The 14,948-nt window shown below is 35.5% G+C and overlaps 1 protein-coding gene across 1 annotated transcript in view; it reads right to left on the bottom strand.

The window, feature by feature from the left end:
* Window positions 1-6,385: 6,385 nt before the first annotated feature.
* Window positions 6,386-14,948, bottom strand: part of LOC121322046 (methylcytosine dioxygenase tet3-like) — a 76,338-nt gene continuing 67,775 nt past the window's right edge. The window contains exons 9-11 of the mRNA XM_041261511.1: window positions 13,781-13,918; window positions 12,724-13,063; window positions 6,386-10,778 (exon numbers count right to left, since the gene is read on the bottom strand). Coding sequence (XP_041117445.1) covers window positions 9,712-10,778; window positions 12,724-13,063; window positions 13,781-13,918 — 1,545 coding nt within the window. The 3' untranslated portion in view covers window positions 6,386-9,711. The remainder of the gene's footprint in view (window positions 10,779-12,723; window positions 13,064-13,780; window positions 13,919-14,948) is intronic.

The raw sequence follows: 14,948 nt of genomic DNA, 5'->3' as shown, positions 1-14,948 counted from the left end.
TCAATGCCCTCTGTGTGAGAGTTTTGTGTGTGGTGCCCTGCAATGGACTGGCGTCCCATCCACGGTGTAGTCCTGCCTTGTGCCTTGTGTCTGCCGGGTTATGCTCTGGCTCGCCGCGACCCTGTAAAGGATTACGCGGTTAATGATAATGGGTGGATGTTTCACCTGAGTGATTGCAATGATATAATACATGTTTATTTTCAGGGTCTTTATAAGCAATAATGGACACTACTCTCTACTATTTTCTCAAAAACAAAACAAACAAAAAAATCTATAAATAAAATAAGTTATTCATTCCATTATTGTCAGTAGTATGAAAAATGTACCTGATAACTTTAGTTAATGATGGAGTAAAACATTTAATTAACACAAACAGTTCCGAAAAGCTAATGAATGTAATTCTCTGCGGGAGTTCAAATACTGTTACATTTTTTTGCACACAGTACAGTAACTGCATTTTATTCCTCTCCAGAGATTGGTTTAAATTGTCTTAATTGCCATAAGGTCTGTAATAAAAACACAACACAAATTTTAATTATACAGGTTTTTTTCTAACTTAAACTGGAAACAAGCAACCAATTTATCTAAAAAGAAAGACAAAATAAGGCCACTGCAAAGTTTTAGAAGTAAAAACAATGTACAAGACCCAATGTTTTGCATATGATAGATATTCACAAGCTATTTCCTTAATGGTGGAAAAATATGATAAATTAAAAATATGAAAAAGACAGAAGCAGCATAACTTTCCAGATTTGAACGGGCACTTATGTGTTTTCAAAGTGGAAGTCATTCAGGGATGTACGTGCAAGGCAGTGCGTTGCTTACCACTTTTTATCCGCGTACCTGAAAATAACACACCGGTATTCTACAGGCTAAAGTAAAAAAGTGCACTACATATTCATTTGATTTTACTACTGTACTCTATCCTGTATAGCCCGACTGTACAGATTTATATTTGTTAATGAAATGTGTAGCCTACCCAAAACACATTAGTGTTTTTTCAGCGCAATGATTTATACATTTAAAATACACTGAGCACTATAAATGTATGTGTGTAAGATTTTGTTGTATATTTTTTAAACCTGACACCTCCTTATTATGAAAAGCTTTTTAATAGAAACACATTTATTTGGGGTGAAGGTGAGGGGCCCACTATTGAATCTAATGGGATTAAACTGTTAGAGTTCTCGCTAAGATGATGCAACAAATATGCAATGATATGCTCTCTTTAACACATTTTAGCTTAGTACATGAGAAAATGTATACTTTGCGAATTGTCACATTGAAAATATATATTGTGGTAAGTTTGCGCTGTGACTGGCCTATCTTCGTACATCAACCCCTTAGTTGTTTATATCAGGTTTGTTATCTTTATTGGGTGCGCTTCTCTGTTCTGAATTTTTTTTTTATGACTAATTGGAGTAAATTACTTTGAGAGTTTAGCCCTATATTTGCTTCACTATTCATAGACTTCTTATTTATTCAATGTCAAATGTAGATATTTCTATCTTTTATTAGTGCCAGACAAAACCTTCCTCAAAACCAGGATGATCCAGGGAACACAGGGACAGGTGGCAACCTTACCTCCACTCCCATCCAAGTGCTGACCAGATTCAACCCTGTTTGCCTCACAGATGAGACCAAAATACAAGATGGTATAACCTTATAGATGTTGTGCTAGATGTACGTATCCATGAAAAACACAAGCACAGCTGAAGTGCAAAATATAAATATATATTTATTTTAAAACCACCTACAAAGTTAGGCATTATTAGGAATGGTAAAATTATATACGGTTTTTGTTTTTTAAGTTGTTTACAAAACAGAAATTTAACTAAAACAGTTATTTACAGTATTTTATTTTCACACAAATCTAAGAAAACAGGTTAACTGCTGACTATACAACAAACTCAGAAGAATACAACAGTTCACATGAAAATGGTTTACATTTCTTGTGAGATAAATATCTACATTTTAATGCTACAGAACTTCAAACATTTTCAAAGCTGGTGTGCACCAAATCTCCTTGTTTCATAGCTGGTTTCAAGTTACAGTACACAAAGGTACAGCTGGAAATTCTTGAAGTATAACTGTTATATCTGCAAAAACACTTCTTACAATATTTTCTGGGAGAACAGCTGTATCAATTTTTGTCTGTCCATTTAATTTAGTTGTTGAACAATCTTTTTTTTGTTTGTTTGTTTAAGAGACCTCTGTAAATCACAAAATAAACAGTTATCTTCACATGAAACACATATTACATTTTTAAATTTTTTTTACAAGAGCGTGATGTAATAGAACTGTAATGTAAGAAAATAGAAAACTCCCTGAAAGATGAGGTCTTAATGAAAAATAATTAAGCTAAAAAGCATCCCTGATTTTGGAATAGAGAGAAAGGCAGTCAATGTTGCTCCACACTTAACATATGGAATCTGGTTGATATATAAATTGATTTAAGCTTTATCAGCACTGTCCAAACCCATACCAAATTATCTTCAATGATTTCTACAATAGGATTGTGGTCAGTCCAAAAGCAGCTGTAGCTGTAATGAACATTTCATGTAACTACTCCATGTTCCCATATTAATAAAATAATAGTGTCTCAGGGTTCTGCCTAGAATGATGGAGACAACATGTATACATTTTTCCAAGTGAAATTCAAACCAGGTTCTTAAAATGAGACTTGCTGTCCTGTATTGAACTGTAACCGGGATAGAATGGTCAGTTTGAACTTCAAAATCCTAAATCTGTGTCCAAATGATTTCTCTCAACCTTGAATAAAGGTATGAGTTAACCATGTTATTGCTAAGAAGATTTTTTACATCATCAACACATATCATGTGACATAAAACCAAGAGGGAAACCTGTCTCTCAGTGCCTAACTAGATATTCTAGACTGTCGAAATGATTCCTTGTTAAAAATTCCAGCAATGGTCATTACAGGATTTAGATGCTTAAAACTGGTAACTGCAGGTTTTTTTGCTGGTTTAAGAAAAAAAAAAAGAACAGTCCATTTAATACTGCCCACAAGCGCATTAAATTTTACATTGAAATGGGAATTTATGATACCTTCTTCCAGTTTAGCTTTCTGTGCCACCACTTTGTCAAAAAGCCTTAGTCATGTTTGTTTTTTACAATTTCCATATTTAGCTGTGGAGGCACAAGCCTGCCGAAACCTGCTACTCTACATACCTGCTGGACACAGACAGGTTTTTTTTTTTTTTTTTTGTTTGACCAAATGGTTAACCGAAACTGGTAAATGTGTGTTGCAGTTGTTTGCTGGTGACCAGCATAGCAAAGGCTACTGGAATTTTTAACTGGGATATACCTTTGTAAAGTATAGTAAAACCTGTGTTTGTTATGTAATGGTTTCCTCCAGAATTAATAATCATGATATAATGAGCCCTATTCACACATCTTTAATGCAAGCTTTCTTTAAATACTGTCTTTTGAAACACAAACAAACTGAGGGGTTAGGAGGAGTCTTTTTTTAACTAGAAAACCTGCAAGGCCTACAGAATTGACAGGATTAAGGTGAGCTCAGGGAACTGTGAGAAATGGCATCATTAATGGCATCTGCCAGCACCGTGTCTAACTGCAGCCAGTCCCCTGGCCTCTTACATATCATTGAGCACCTAACCCTAGCACCAAAATAGCAAAAAGAAACCTTCCCAAGCTTTATGACCCCGAAACCTTATTTAACTACCCCAAAACAAGTGTTTAAACTGAAGCACGGCTTCAAGATTTGTGAATAGGTCCTCTAGTTATAAAGAAAAGTTTGACAAAAACAGATGAACTCTGAAACTACCCAGTATGTAAACACTGTCTTTGTACCATTAACCGATGGGAAGGGATTTAAATAATCTTATTTGTATTGATTAATACCCAGATAACAGCACATTCTACCAAGTTACATTTGTTAGTAAACTTTACAAAATTATATTTAAAAAAGTGGTGCACCCGCGTGTTCTAGTTTATATATATATATATATATATATATAAATATATAAATATATATATATATATATATATATATATATATATATATATATAGAGAGAGAGAGAGAGAGAGAGAGAGAGAGAGAGAGAGAGAGAGAGAGAGAGAGAGAGAGAACTTTTTATACATGTTCAGCAACTGGGAATGAATAATCAATTATTCACAGATTTCTTTATTCCCGTTTATTATACAGAAGTATAGTGGCACTAAAACATAAAAAGTTAAAACTATTTAAAGCACAAAAAACTGCTTTCTGAACTTTAAAAAAAAAAAATTATTTACTCTCCTATAGGTTCGTTATAAAGTAAGTACGCCATATGAAATGCGAATGTGGAACTGGTTTGAAGGAGGCCACTGTCCAGGTGTGTGTGTGTGTTTCTTTTGAAAATGCTGCATTCTGGATTATATGGGACGTTTACAAAGTAGTTTCCATGATAACTGTCAGTCAGAAGATCCATATTATCACAAAATTACAGTCCTTAAGTCATGGTCAATAGCAACTTCCAACAATACAGCAACCGAGAACAGTGATGTTGGTAAGCTGATGAATTTAGCTATAAACTTGTTCATCTTTTTATTTTAAATTAATGTTGTCAGCAAATGGGTATATGCAAGGGATAAATGAAATATCTTATAATTTGTAGTTGTGTGTGTGTGTGTGTGTGTGTATATATATATATATATATATATATATATATATATATATATATATATATATATATATATATATATATATATATACAAAAAAGCTGGCTTGCTGTACAGGACAACTTTATTTTGTGAGGTTTTAATTTATAGCATTTATAGCCATAGTTTTAAAACCTCACACGCTTTTGGATGAATAGTTTTATATCAGAGTGGCCCAATAAAAGGTATCAACATTGTTTTTTTTCTGTATTATAGTGGTAAAACTCACTCCAAGTTGCTTTGTAAAGTTTATTGTAAGAATAAACTGAAAAAGCATCCTGTCTTAATAATGGAAAACTTTGCACCACAGTTTCTGTTTCTCTGTTTTTGCCATTCGTGTGGAATTGCCCAGTATTGTTGCTGCAATGGAACACATCCTTGTGACAAATGGAGTCCACATGAAGCACTTACATAGGACTTTTGTATAGGGATGAAATATCACAGTTACAGTAATGCACTGTTCTTGTTTGGATTCACGTTTTATATAATGTTATGTTTCAGTCATCACATCACATCCTCCGTGTCCTCAAAAGAGTTCTCAGCACATGTCTTCACTCTTCAATTCAGCTGGTGCACCACAGTATAGCCATTAACCTGTCCCCCTGGATTTAAGAGACCAGTGAGAAATACCACATAGAACAAATGTAGCATTGGTTACATCCACTAGAAGTGTTGCAGAGGGGGGCGGGATGATGGTTACACTCCAACACGCTGAACTTAAAGAGAATACATGTTTGAGAGTCCTTTTAAAGACACGTGGATTCTTTAATCTTTTTAAAAAGGCATCAGAACGATTGCTGAAACAGAAAAGTATGTACATTTGGATACTTAGTTAAGATGGCTATCCTATACCCATAACAAGTTACTCCAATGCACCAACAATTCTAGAAATCAGCTACAGTACATCCCTTGGTGATGGTCCTTGAATCTAACCTCCCATATTGCTGCAAGGTTTCATTGTTCTGTGGTGGATGTTTTTACCACAGCAGCAATGGAATTGACTTTATCATCATTCTCTTCCTAAAACCTGACAAATTACATTTAAAGGATGGTTCACTTGAAATTATCTTGTTTTGGGACAGGACTCAGTAATAGCTTAACAAGACTGTTAATTTAATAATTATAGTTTTAGTGACTGGTACTAATTATACACTGTAAATACACCTGAATGTCATATTTTAAAATCTGCTTTTAAAATGTAATGAATGCTTTAAAAGAGCATGTACAGTTCCCTTCAGATTTAGAACTTGAATATGAGAAATCTTTCTTTTTAAGTATAAACCAAAAGTATGTGTTTTATTCTGTTGTAAACTAATTGCATATAGATCGGTTACAGTTAAAATACAGTACGTTTAGGACCAGAAATCTCAAGCACTGTCTTGACCTGAAAATAACTTGATCGTTGACCTTTAAACTCTGTTAGCACCACCCAGTTTACTATATTGAGCAAGTGACCACTTAACTGTCCATATGCATTTTAAGGGTAACTGACATTTTCTTTTAAAGCTACAGTGTCGCAGAGTCCAATTTCACACTAAAATATGACTTGTTGGTGTCTGTTTACCACATTGGTTCTTAGTTTAGCCTTCTGTGCCCGTTTGTTGTTTGTTTACAGTTTGTTTTATTGTTTCTATTCCCTAAATATGGTTTTAGCTCTTGGGGTATCTTGGCCATAGAGTTCCCTACCCCCCCCCCCCCCCCCCCCCGTCACTCTGTGGGCCAAATAGCCATGCTCCTGTTACAATCAGCAAATAGCCATGCTCCTGTTACAATCGGCAAATAGCTATGCTCCTGTTGCTCCTGTATACTGGTTTTACAGAAAGCACCAATTGAGCTGGGCTAATAAGGAATCAATATTGAATGCACCACCGAGTATTTTAAATCTGGCCTCATTTAAAATATTAGGCAAAAAGTACAGTACTGTTAACATTTCTTTAAATGTAGCAAGTGCAGTCCTAATATTGAAAGTACAATTAAAACAAAGAACGGGTTAGGCAATTGTGGTTATACAGCGTAATGGCTAACACCGACAGCTTACAAAAGCTTAAAGTTATTTAAAGAATGTCTTTTCATTGTGTGTGTTTTTTTTGTAATGAAAACAGTTCGATACTGTTGAAGAAGCAACATGGAAAACACAGCACAGACACTAGGAACAGAGAGCACAAGCTGCAAATGAGGTGAACAGACACAGAACAGAGGATAGTGGTGAGTTACCAAACCCCCTTGTTGTCACTGAGTCATTGGGACCCTCTTGCTCATAACCTTTCTTAAGTTCTTTAAATAACTCGTGAGGTAAAGATTTGTTAAAAGGCTCATAATCACTGACTCCTTACTGTTGCATGGAAGTTTCTTTTTTTATTTGTATTTTTTATTCTAATTTGGGACATTTTAAAATATAACAAAATATATTTAAAAAGCTGAAACCGCTGCTTCCTGGCACAAATCAATTCCTTCGCTGCAGGCCTTACTTCAATGATCTGGATCGAGGGATGGAGGCCAGACTAGGAAAGTAAAACTAACTTTCTGCACGAGACTGGGAGCAACGGTTTTAAAAACCTATACATCTCTAACTAAAGTAAAAACAAGCAATTAACTAAAGTATCTTCTGCACAAGGGCAAGAAGATCAGTGATAATGCCAACCGATGTAAGAAACTACACTTTACAGCCTTGCTTATCATTACTGTGCATCCACTGTCACAGCACACTGGACAGTCTGGGGTTCTACACTTTATGTGGTATAACCCATGGTTTATTGTATTTACTATATAGCACCACGATTAGGAATTTATAATAAGCACAGTTTTCAATGCCAAAGGCAGACAATATAATATTTGACTGTAAACTGCCATTATACAACAAATATTCAGTCAAGATGATGTACAGTAATGTAAATAATCCCCAAATCTGATTTCAAGCCTTAAAGAACTTGATTATTTAAAGAGGTCAACTTTTCTGAAATAACAATAATTAACCAAAGACTGGTATAGCAGTGTGAAAAATCTAAGCAACATTCTCATTTTATGAGAATTGCTGCGCTTTTTAAACAACTTGTTTACTAAAATGTATAGTACACTTTTTTAAACAGAAAGTGTAAACCGAAAAGGTATTTACGTTTTAAATACTGCCTGTTAAAATATTTGTTCCTAACATAGTTCATAATCTCTAAACAGCCAATGGCATTCGACGTTTTAACATATGTGGGAACCCTTATGACACGTGTGTATCATGCAATACTACCTGAAGCAGAAGAAAAGATTCATGGCATGCGTTGCTAGGGACCTTTCTCATGTAATGCGCCCTAATGGAATGCTTGTTGCTGCAGACACAGCCTAGCGCTAGAATTACATTTGAATTACCTCACTGCTAACCTCGTACTTAAAAAGTACCAAACACACACTATTATAATTGTGTGCAGTGATTTAATGCCAACACTGCATAAATCAGGCACAGCACCTTTAACAGCAGCTTTTTTTTTGTTATTTGGTGTTTTTCTAAACGCAAAAGGGATAGCAGCGCCATGATTAAAATGTAACCCTAGGCTCCAGAAGCTTTGCTAAAGCTACTTTTTCCAATGTTTAAGCAAGGCTTGAAAAATAATTCAAACGCACATGACTTTCTCAGTCAGTTTCCCTCATTCAATTGTTGAAATGTAACACCCAGATAGCCTATGTTCAGGTTAGAGGTAAGTGATTATGTGTTGGACTAAATACTTGATATTTGTTATTTAATAAATCAATTATTTTTAAATTAATGTTTGTCCCAAAATCATTTTTAATAACTAAAAAAATAACTAATTTAATATCTGAATTAATAACTTGCCACTTTTTAACATGTGATTGTAATGATCTTATCTTAAAAGACATGTTGACTTGAACATTGTTTTCTTTTTCTTGTTTTTTTTTTTTTTTTTTTAACAAACAGTATATTTATTTAAAAAAACTGCCAGCAAAGTAACTTATAATTGCTCCCTATTGAGTGTATTTTCTCTTTAAACCTAGCTTTTCAGGTTATTTATCATTTTGTCCGTCACTTAAATGAGGCATTGTACAATATCACTATGTTCAGTTCATAGTTTAGTTGATTTTTCTGCAGACTACAATCAGAAATCTGTAACGATCAAATATAATTATAAAAATAATCACTACTGTAATGAAAGTCACCATGAATATATACATTACGGTGATTTTCAGTATTGAAAAAAGTACTTCCCGATCACTTTCAGTATCTAAACCAAGCTTATGCTATTTCAAGTTATTAAAAAAAAAAAAAAGTGCTTTTATTTCATATTTACAGGCTGCAAACAAAATGTTTTTAACAATCAGACAAAACCAAAAAAAATGTACCTTTCCTTCATTGCGTTTCAATTTTTAGAATAAGCCCAACACAATCAAATAACACTCGAAAATCAAAGTACAAAGTGTTATATAATGCTACTGATATTTTTTAAAGACCTATGTAAACAGCAGTTTTCAGCAACAACCGAAAGTTGCTGCTCCATTGGCACCATCAAATTGCTTATTTAAAAAAAGAGCACCAGAAGCTGTATTATTCAACATTAAAACATAAAATGAATGATATATAACTTCTGCACCATAAATTTAACCCTAAGTTCAATTGCAAGTTCAATGTAAATTGATATAGAGTACAATTGCCGTAAACAGACCTTATCAAAGCACCAGAAACGAAACTCCTCGTGTTGGAAACACCTCGTAAGACAGCCTTAAAGACACCATATGATCATAATAAATAGTTATTTTGCATTTGTACTTCCTTATTTGACCTGTATATAAAAATTGTAAAACCGCAATTCCTTAAAATCTGCTTCTAGCACCATTCTTTAAAAAAAGAAAAAAGCTTACAAACACGTACAAATAATCCTATTGTCACAGTTAAAAACCCACACAATGATAAAACCTCAGCTGAGACAGTTGAGATGAAAACAATACAAAACAATGAGTCAAATCTGACAGCACCATAAATATGATCAAAAGCATTGAGGTAAGGCAGCAAGAACACAATGGAAAGTTCAAACCCAACGGTTGTAAGGGCCTGTAACTTGTGTCAGGGCATATGAAGATACAGTAATAACCCCGTCCCTAGATATCGTTAACGCCCTGCGAGTAGGAATCTGAACCAATTCAGTATCTTCATGTATAACATCCTCCTTTTCGCTGACGCTCGGCTTTGATTTCTTGTTGCGAGGCTTGGCAATACTCTCAGTGGTACCCAGCCTTTCAGCTTCCATCTCTCTCTCCTTCGCTCTTTCCGCCATCTTAGCCTCCCAAAGTGCCAGCCCGTGTTTGGGCTCATTCAAGTTCTTATGCTGATAAAAGACCAGGGAAACACGGGTAGGGTGGTTCCTGTTTGGTTTCTTGATTGGGGTGGTGGCATGAAGCTCGCGTCGGGCGCATTCAATCAAGATGGAACCGTGGGATGGGGCAACGGCGACTCCACCAATGTCTCTGTCCAGGAAGTTGTGTTCACTGTCGGACCATACTTCCTCTGCTTGACCTTTGGTAGCCCCATGCCCTACCAGACAAGGGATTTCTCCGTTGTGCACTTTGCAGTTGTTGTTGGTCCCTTGTGTGTGCCCCGATGGTGGGATATGATAGTCCTTTCCTACGTGTGTTTTATGAAACCCGTTGGGTCTGTTTTTATGCGCCTCAGATGCTTTTGAGTGGAATGGCACTGGTGAGCTTTCATGAGGACGCTGCAGGATCGAAAACTTGTCCTTGATGTCAACATTCTTCTGCTGCGACAGCTGTGAGTTTGGGACGTCAGCTGTGAACCCATTCACTGCCACCTCAAAGCCGCTGCTGTATTCACGGTAGGGGGGAGCGAAGGTTTGGTTACCAGGGAAGCCAATGTATCCATATGGAATAGGAAAGTTTTGATGAAAAGAAGGAACTGCCTCCATACTGGCGCTGGGCATTACAGAAGAGTAAGGGTGCATGCTGCTGAAGTCATAAGGGGAGGAAGGGTTATAATTTCCTAATATCGGTATGTAGTTTCCAAGACTGGCTTCTCTAGCCAATTTAAATGAACTGTAGTAGTCTTGAGGCTCCATTTCCAAAGGACCTCCTTTACAACCTGCTAAAACAAAGAATACAAGTGTTACTCTAATGATCAGCCTCCTGTGATTTCTATTTGAACTGTTCAAAATGTACAGAAGTTTGAAAAGACCCAGCTGCCCCATTTATTTTGGAAATTTCCATGTTAAAAATGCTCTTCTTTTTTTTTTTTTTTTTGCAGATTTTCATTCTTAGCCCTCAGATAAGCAATTTGGACAGTTTTCAAACAATTTTTGACTTATTTTTTTAACAATAACTTTTTTATTTTTATTATGAAAAGCAGGAATATATTACTTCAATAAAACAAACAACAAAATAACTATGTGTTTACAATTGTAGCATTATAATATAGATCACAACAGAACATCTCCCCCCCCCCCCACCAATGGCAGTATTATATAAGTATAAATAACATATATTTATTTTTACAATGGCAGCATTATAATAACATTATAATACTTCTGCAGGCATATTACTTTTTAAAATTATTTTTAGTGTAATAGCTTTCAAAGCAGACACACTTCAAACCTCATCAATACTAACATCTTTATCTAGCACTTACACATCAGAAAACTTGCATCGTAAATTTTCAGTCAGGTCATATACAGTATCTTTACCAGTTTCAGGCACGGGTGTATAGCGCTGTTATATGAATTATTATCTGTGAAGTGAAGGTACTATGACTAAGTAGGTCGTTTTAATAATAATAATAAAAAAAAGAAAACTCCTTGTTTTATTCTCTGTAGATACACAGACATACATTTTTCACTCCCAGCTGTGTGTGTACAGATGACCCGGTCTATCAAGCACATTTCTTAGGGACAAATTCCTGACTTGAATCCAATCGAAAATGTATGGCGAGACTTAAAGATTGCAGTCCATCGACGATCTCCAACAAACCTATCAGAACTGGAGCAATGTTCCAGTGAAGAATGGGCAAAAATGTCACCATCCTACTGTGCAGAGCTAGTAAAGACCTATTCAAAAAGACTCATAGCAGTAATTGCTACAAAAGGTGCTTCTACCAAGTACTGACTTAAGGGTAACTTTTGCTAACTTTTAACCTCCAACTCATATAACAGTGTTCAGTTTAACCACTACAGCTTTGAATAAAAAAAGTTTGTTCATTATTCGTAATTCAACAAAATGTGACATTATTGGTAGGGGGTGAATACTTCTGCAAACCACTGTGTGTGTGTGTGTGTGTGTGTGTGTGTGTGTGTGTGTGTGTATGTATATATATATATATATATATATATATATATATATATATATATATATATATATATATATATATATATATATATATATTCTGTAAAATGTATCCATTGCTATGTAATATGTAGTTCCCTGTGAAAATTCTTTTTTTTATTAAAGAACACTGTAAATATGCATATTTTTTTCACTTAAAAATAAATACAGCAAATATTTTTCTTATTGATGCACTACACTACGTGTTACACTGCATTTAGGAACCTGTAAATGACTGAGCACACTGCATAGAGCTGCACGATTTCTTTTAAAATGTCTTCAACGAAAAAGAAACCAGCTGCATCTGTTGTTATTTTCACATTTATTTATGTTTTTATTTTGTTTGATAATTCACTGATGGTGAAAACAGAATGTCTTGAAAAGGTGGACATAAAAAATGCTGAAGTGTACAATTTAGCATTTACTGTTTTTCAGGTAAGCATTTAAATATTTAAGAACATTATAATGAATATTATATTTATTTAGACTGCGAAATGCCGTGGAAAAGCCATTTTTTGATGTGAAAAAAACGCAGCCCTATGAACATTCATGGTGTATCCTCTATACACCTTATAGCGCACATTTGAGTAGGGGTGAAAATGATGGGTTAATGTAAATCGATTTTTTTTTTATGTTAGGTGCTAAAACATTTAAATATGTTCCTAGTTAGGCATTCCTTTTCACAAACTATTCATAAACAACCAACAAACTGCTACCTGATAAGGTTTGAGAGCTGTTATGCCCATTGACGCCTCCATCTTTGAGCTTCACAGGAGCAGCTTGTTTCTTGTCCTGGTTGTTTTGTTTTTCGGCTGCTGCCCGTTTTGCCTCCATTTTCTTTTTCCGCGCTGACTTCACCGGCTCTGCCAGCAAACGCACCTCTCTGGGGAAAGCCGAGAGAGCCTGGATGGCGCCGGTCTGCATTTTCGCCCGCTGCCCATCCTCGTTGCCGAACTCGTCTGTCTGGGAGATCTTGTAGAGAGGCAGGACATGCAGCTGCTCATCTTCAGGCATGTTCCTGATAGCCCGGTTATCCTCCTTCGTTAAAGTGCAAACCTACGGGAAAGAATTGGTCTGCTGTCAAGGCTTCAATCCAATCACATTCATTAACAGGCTTGTGGTGCATCGATTTTAAGATCAATAACTATTGAATAGTGTTGAATTTAGAAATGCTAAAAGTGAAAGTCATTTTCAATGTCTTTAGAAGACATTTTATTTAAGTGTATTTTAGTATTACTACATACATTTTAAGAATATAAGAGCATTTACAAATGAGAGGAGACCTTACCTTTCGGTCCATAAATGCTTGTTCGGTTTCTAGTAGCTGATTGATCCCAAAACTTAGTCAAGAATCACATTGATTCAGCATTGACAGTGTAGCTTGGTAACCTTTTCTATTCACTCACTACACTGTGTCTAAGTCTGTCTCCACTTAATTTCCAATTGTGTCTTCTGGTCCTTCTCTATGTGCTGTGCTCACAGTATTGGCTGGGGTTAAGTTTATCAGCTCCTTTTAAGATTTAAAAAATGTTATCTATCCAGTCGTGAACAAACACGACCAGACATAACCTGAATTGTATTAAAAAAATAAATAAAATAGCGGAGCCCAAAGGAGGATTTTACATGTGATTTAAAAATAATACATCAGAATATGCCTTTTGCTATTACAATGTTATTTGCCATTAAGCATTGTTTACTGCAAGGGTGTTTACAATCACATAACTGAAGTATTTGAACAAGGTTCAGATATTTATTTAGAACAGTGTTACATACTACAGTGCTTCCGTTGTTCATGTTGTGCGTGTCTTTGTGTGCGTGAGCACAGAAGTCGACGCATGCTGTGACACCAGAGAATGGCCGGCCTTCGTTTTTACCTAGACGGCAGTCTGGGCCCAAATATTCTTGATCTACCTGAAAACAGACGCACATGAAAGGTGATGCACATGGTGGGATAGGAACCTGGGGGTCATGGAAGTTACTGCATCCAAGTTACAACACAACATGGAGTAAATTTATCGTGATCCAACGTTTTGGGAAATCTAGGCTATTACCACAACTGTCCCAGCTGCTTCAATTCAAATAATTTTTCCAGACGACTGTCAACAATATCTGAATGTCTGTGGATATATTAGGTGAGATAGGCAGTCAAAAAGAGGAGATCTTCATATATATGAAGATGGATCTTTATGAATCGTGGCATACGTTTAGTTTAACTTCATTGCACCCTTTTTTGTGCATCACTTGGCCCCTGTTGCAGCTCACACCTTTATGTGGCTAGCCCCTTTATTTAACCTGGTTATTTTTGTACATGTGAATTATTTTTAGACATTTGTATGACTATACTAAGTTACCCACCCAGCTGCTTATCCCAAAATTTCCACATGGAGCGCAAGCGAGTCCAAATTTGTCACTCCCGTGAGAATAGCGTGCAGGGGGTTACATGTGCATCAGCAAAGTTTAACACGTCTTTTTAACATGCTTCAGTGAATAAATAAGCAGATTACATGGTAAAATTGTCTGCAGATGGCAGCAGCCCCTAAGAAATGTGCTTGACAGACCTGCTCATCTGTAGATAGCACAGCTGAGGGTGAAACTTGGACGCCTGTATCTACAGAGAATGAGATATTTATTTCTTTGTTGGTGTTACAGGATTGGTACAGTTGTACCTACACTTCACATGTAATCATTCATATAACAGCAAAGCTTGAAACTGTGGAAGATACAGTATATGATGTGATTGAAAATTTGCAACTTTTTTCTGATGTATATGTGCTAGATAAAGACGGTAACATTGATAAAAGTTTGAAGGGCGTCTGCTTTGAAATCTTTCACACAAAAATAATTTTAAAAAAGTGATGCCTGCCCAATTGTTATAATGTTATTACAATGCTGCAATTGTAAAAAAAATATGTTATTTATACTTATATAATGCTGCCATTGG

This window comes from Polyodon spathula, chromosome 10, assembly GCF_017654505.1.
Source record: "Polyodon spathula isolate WHYD16114869_AA chromosome 10, ASM1765450v1, whole genome shotgun sequence".
Lineage (NCBI taxonomy): Eukaryota > Metazoa > Chordata > Actinopteri > Acipenseriformes > Polyodontidae > Polyodon > Polyodon spathula.
Note: the sequence above shows the minus strand (reverse complement) of the source record. Positions and strands in the feature narration are given on the sequence as shown.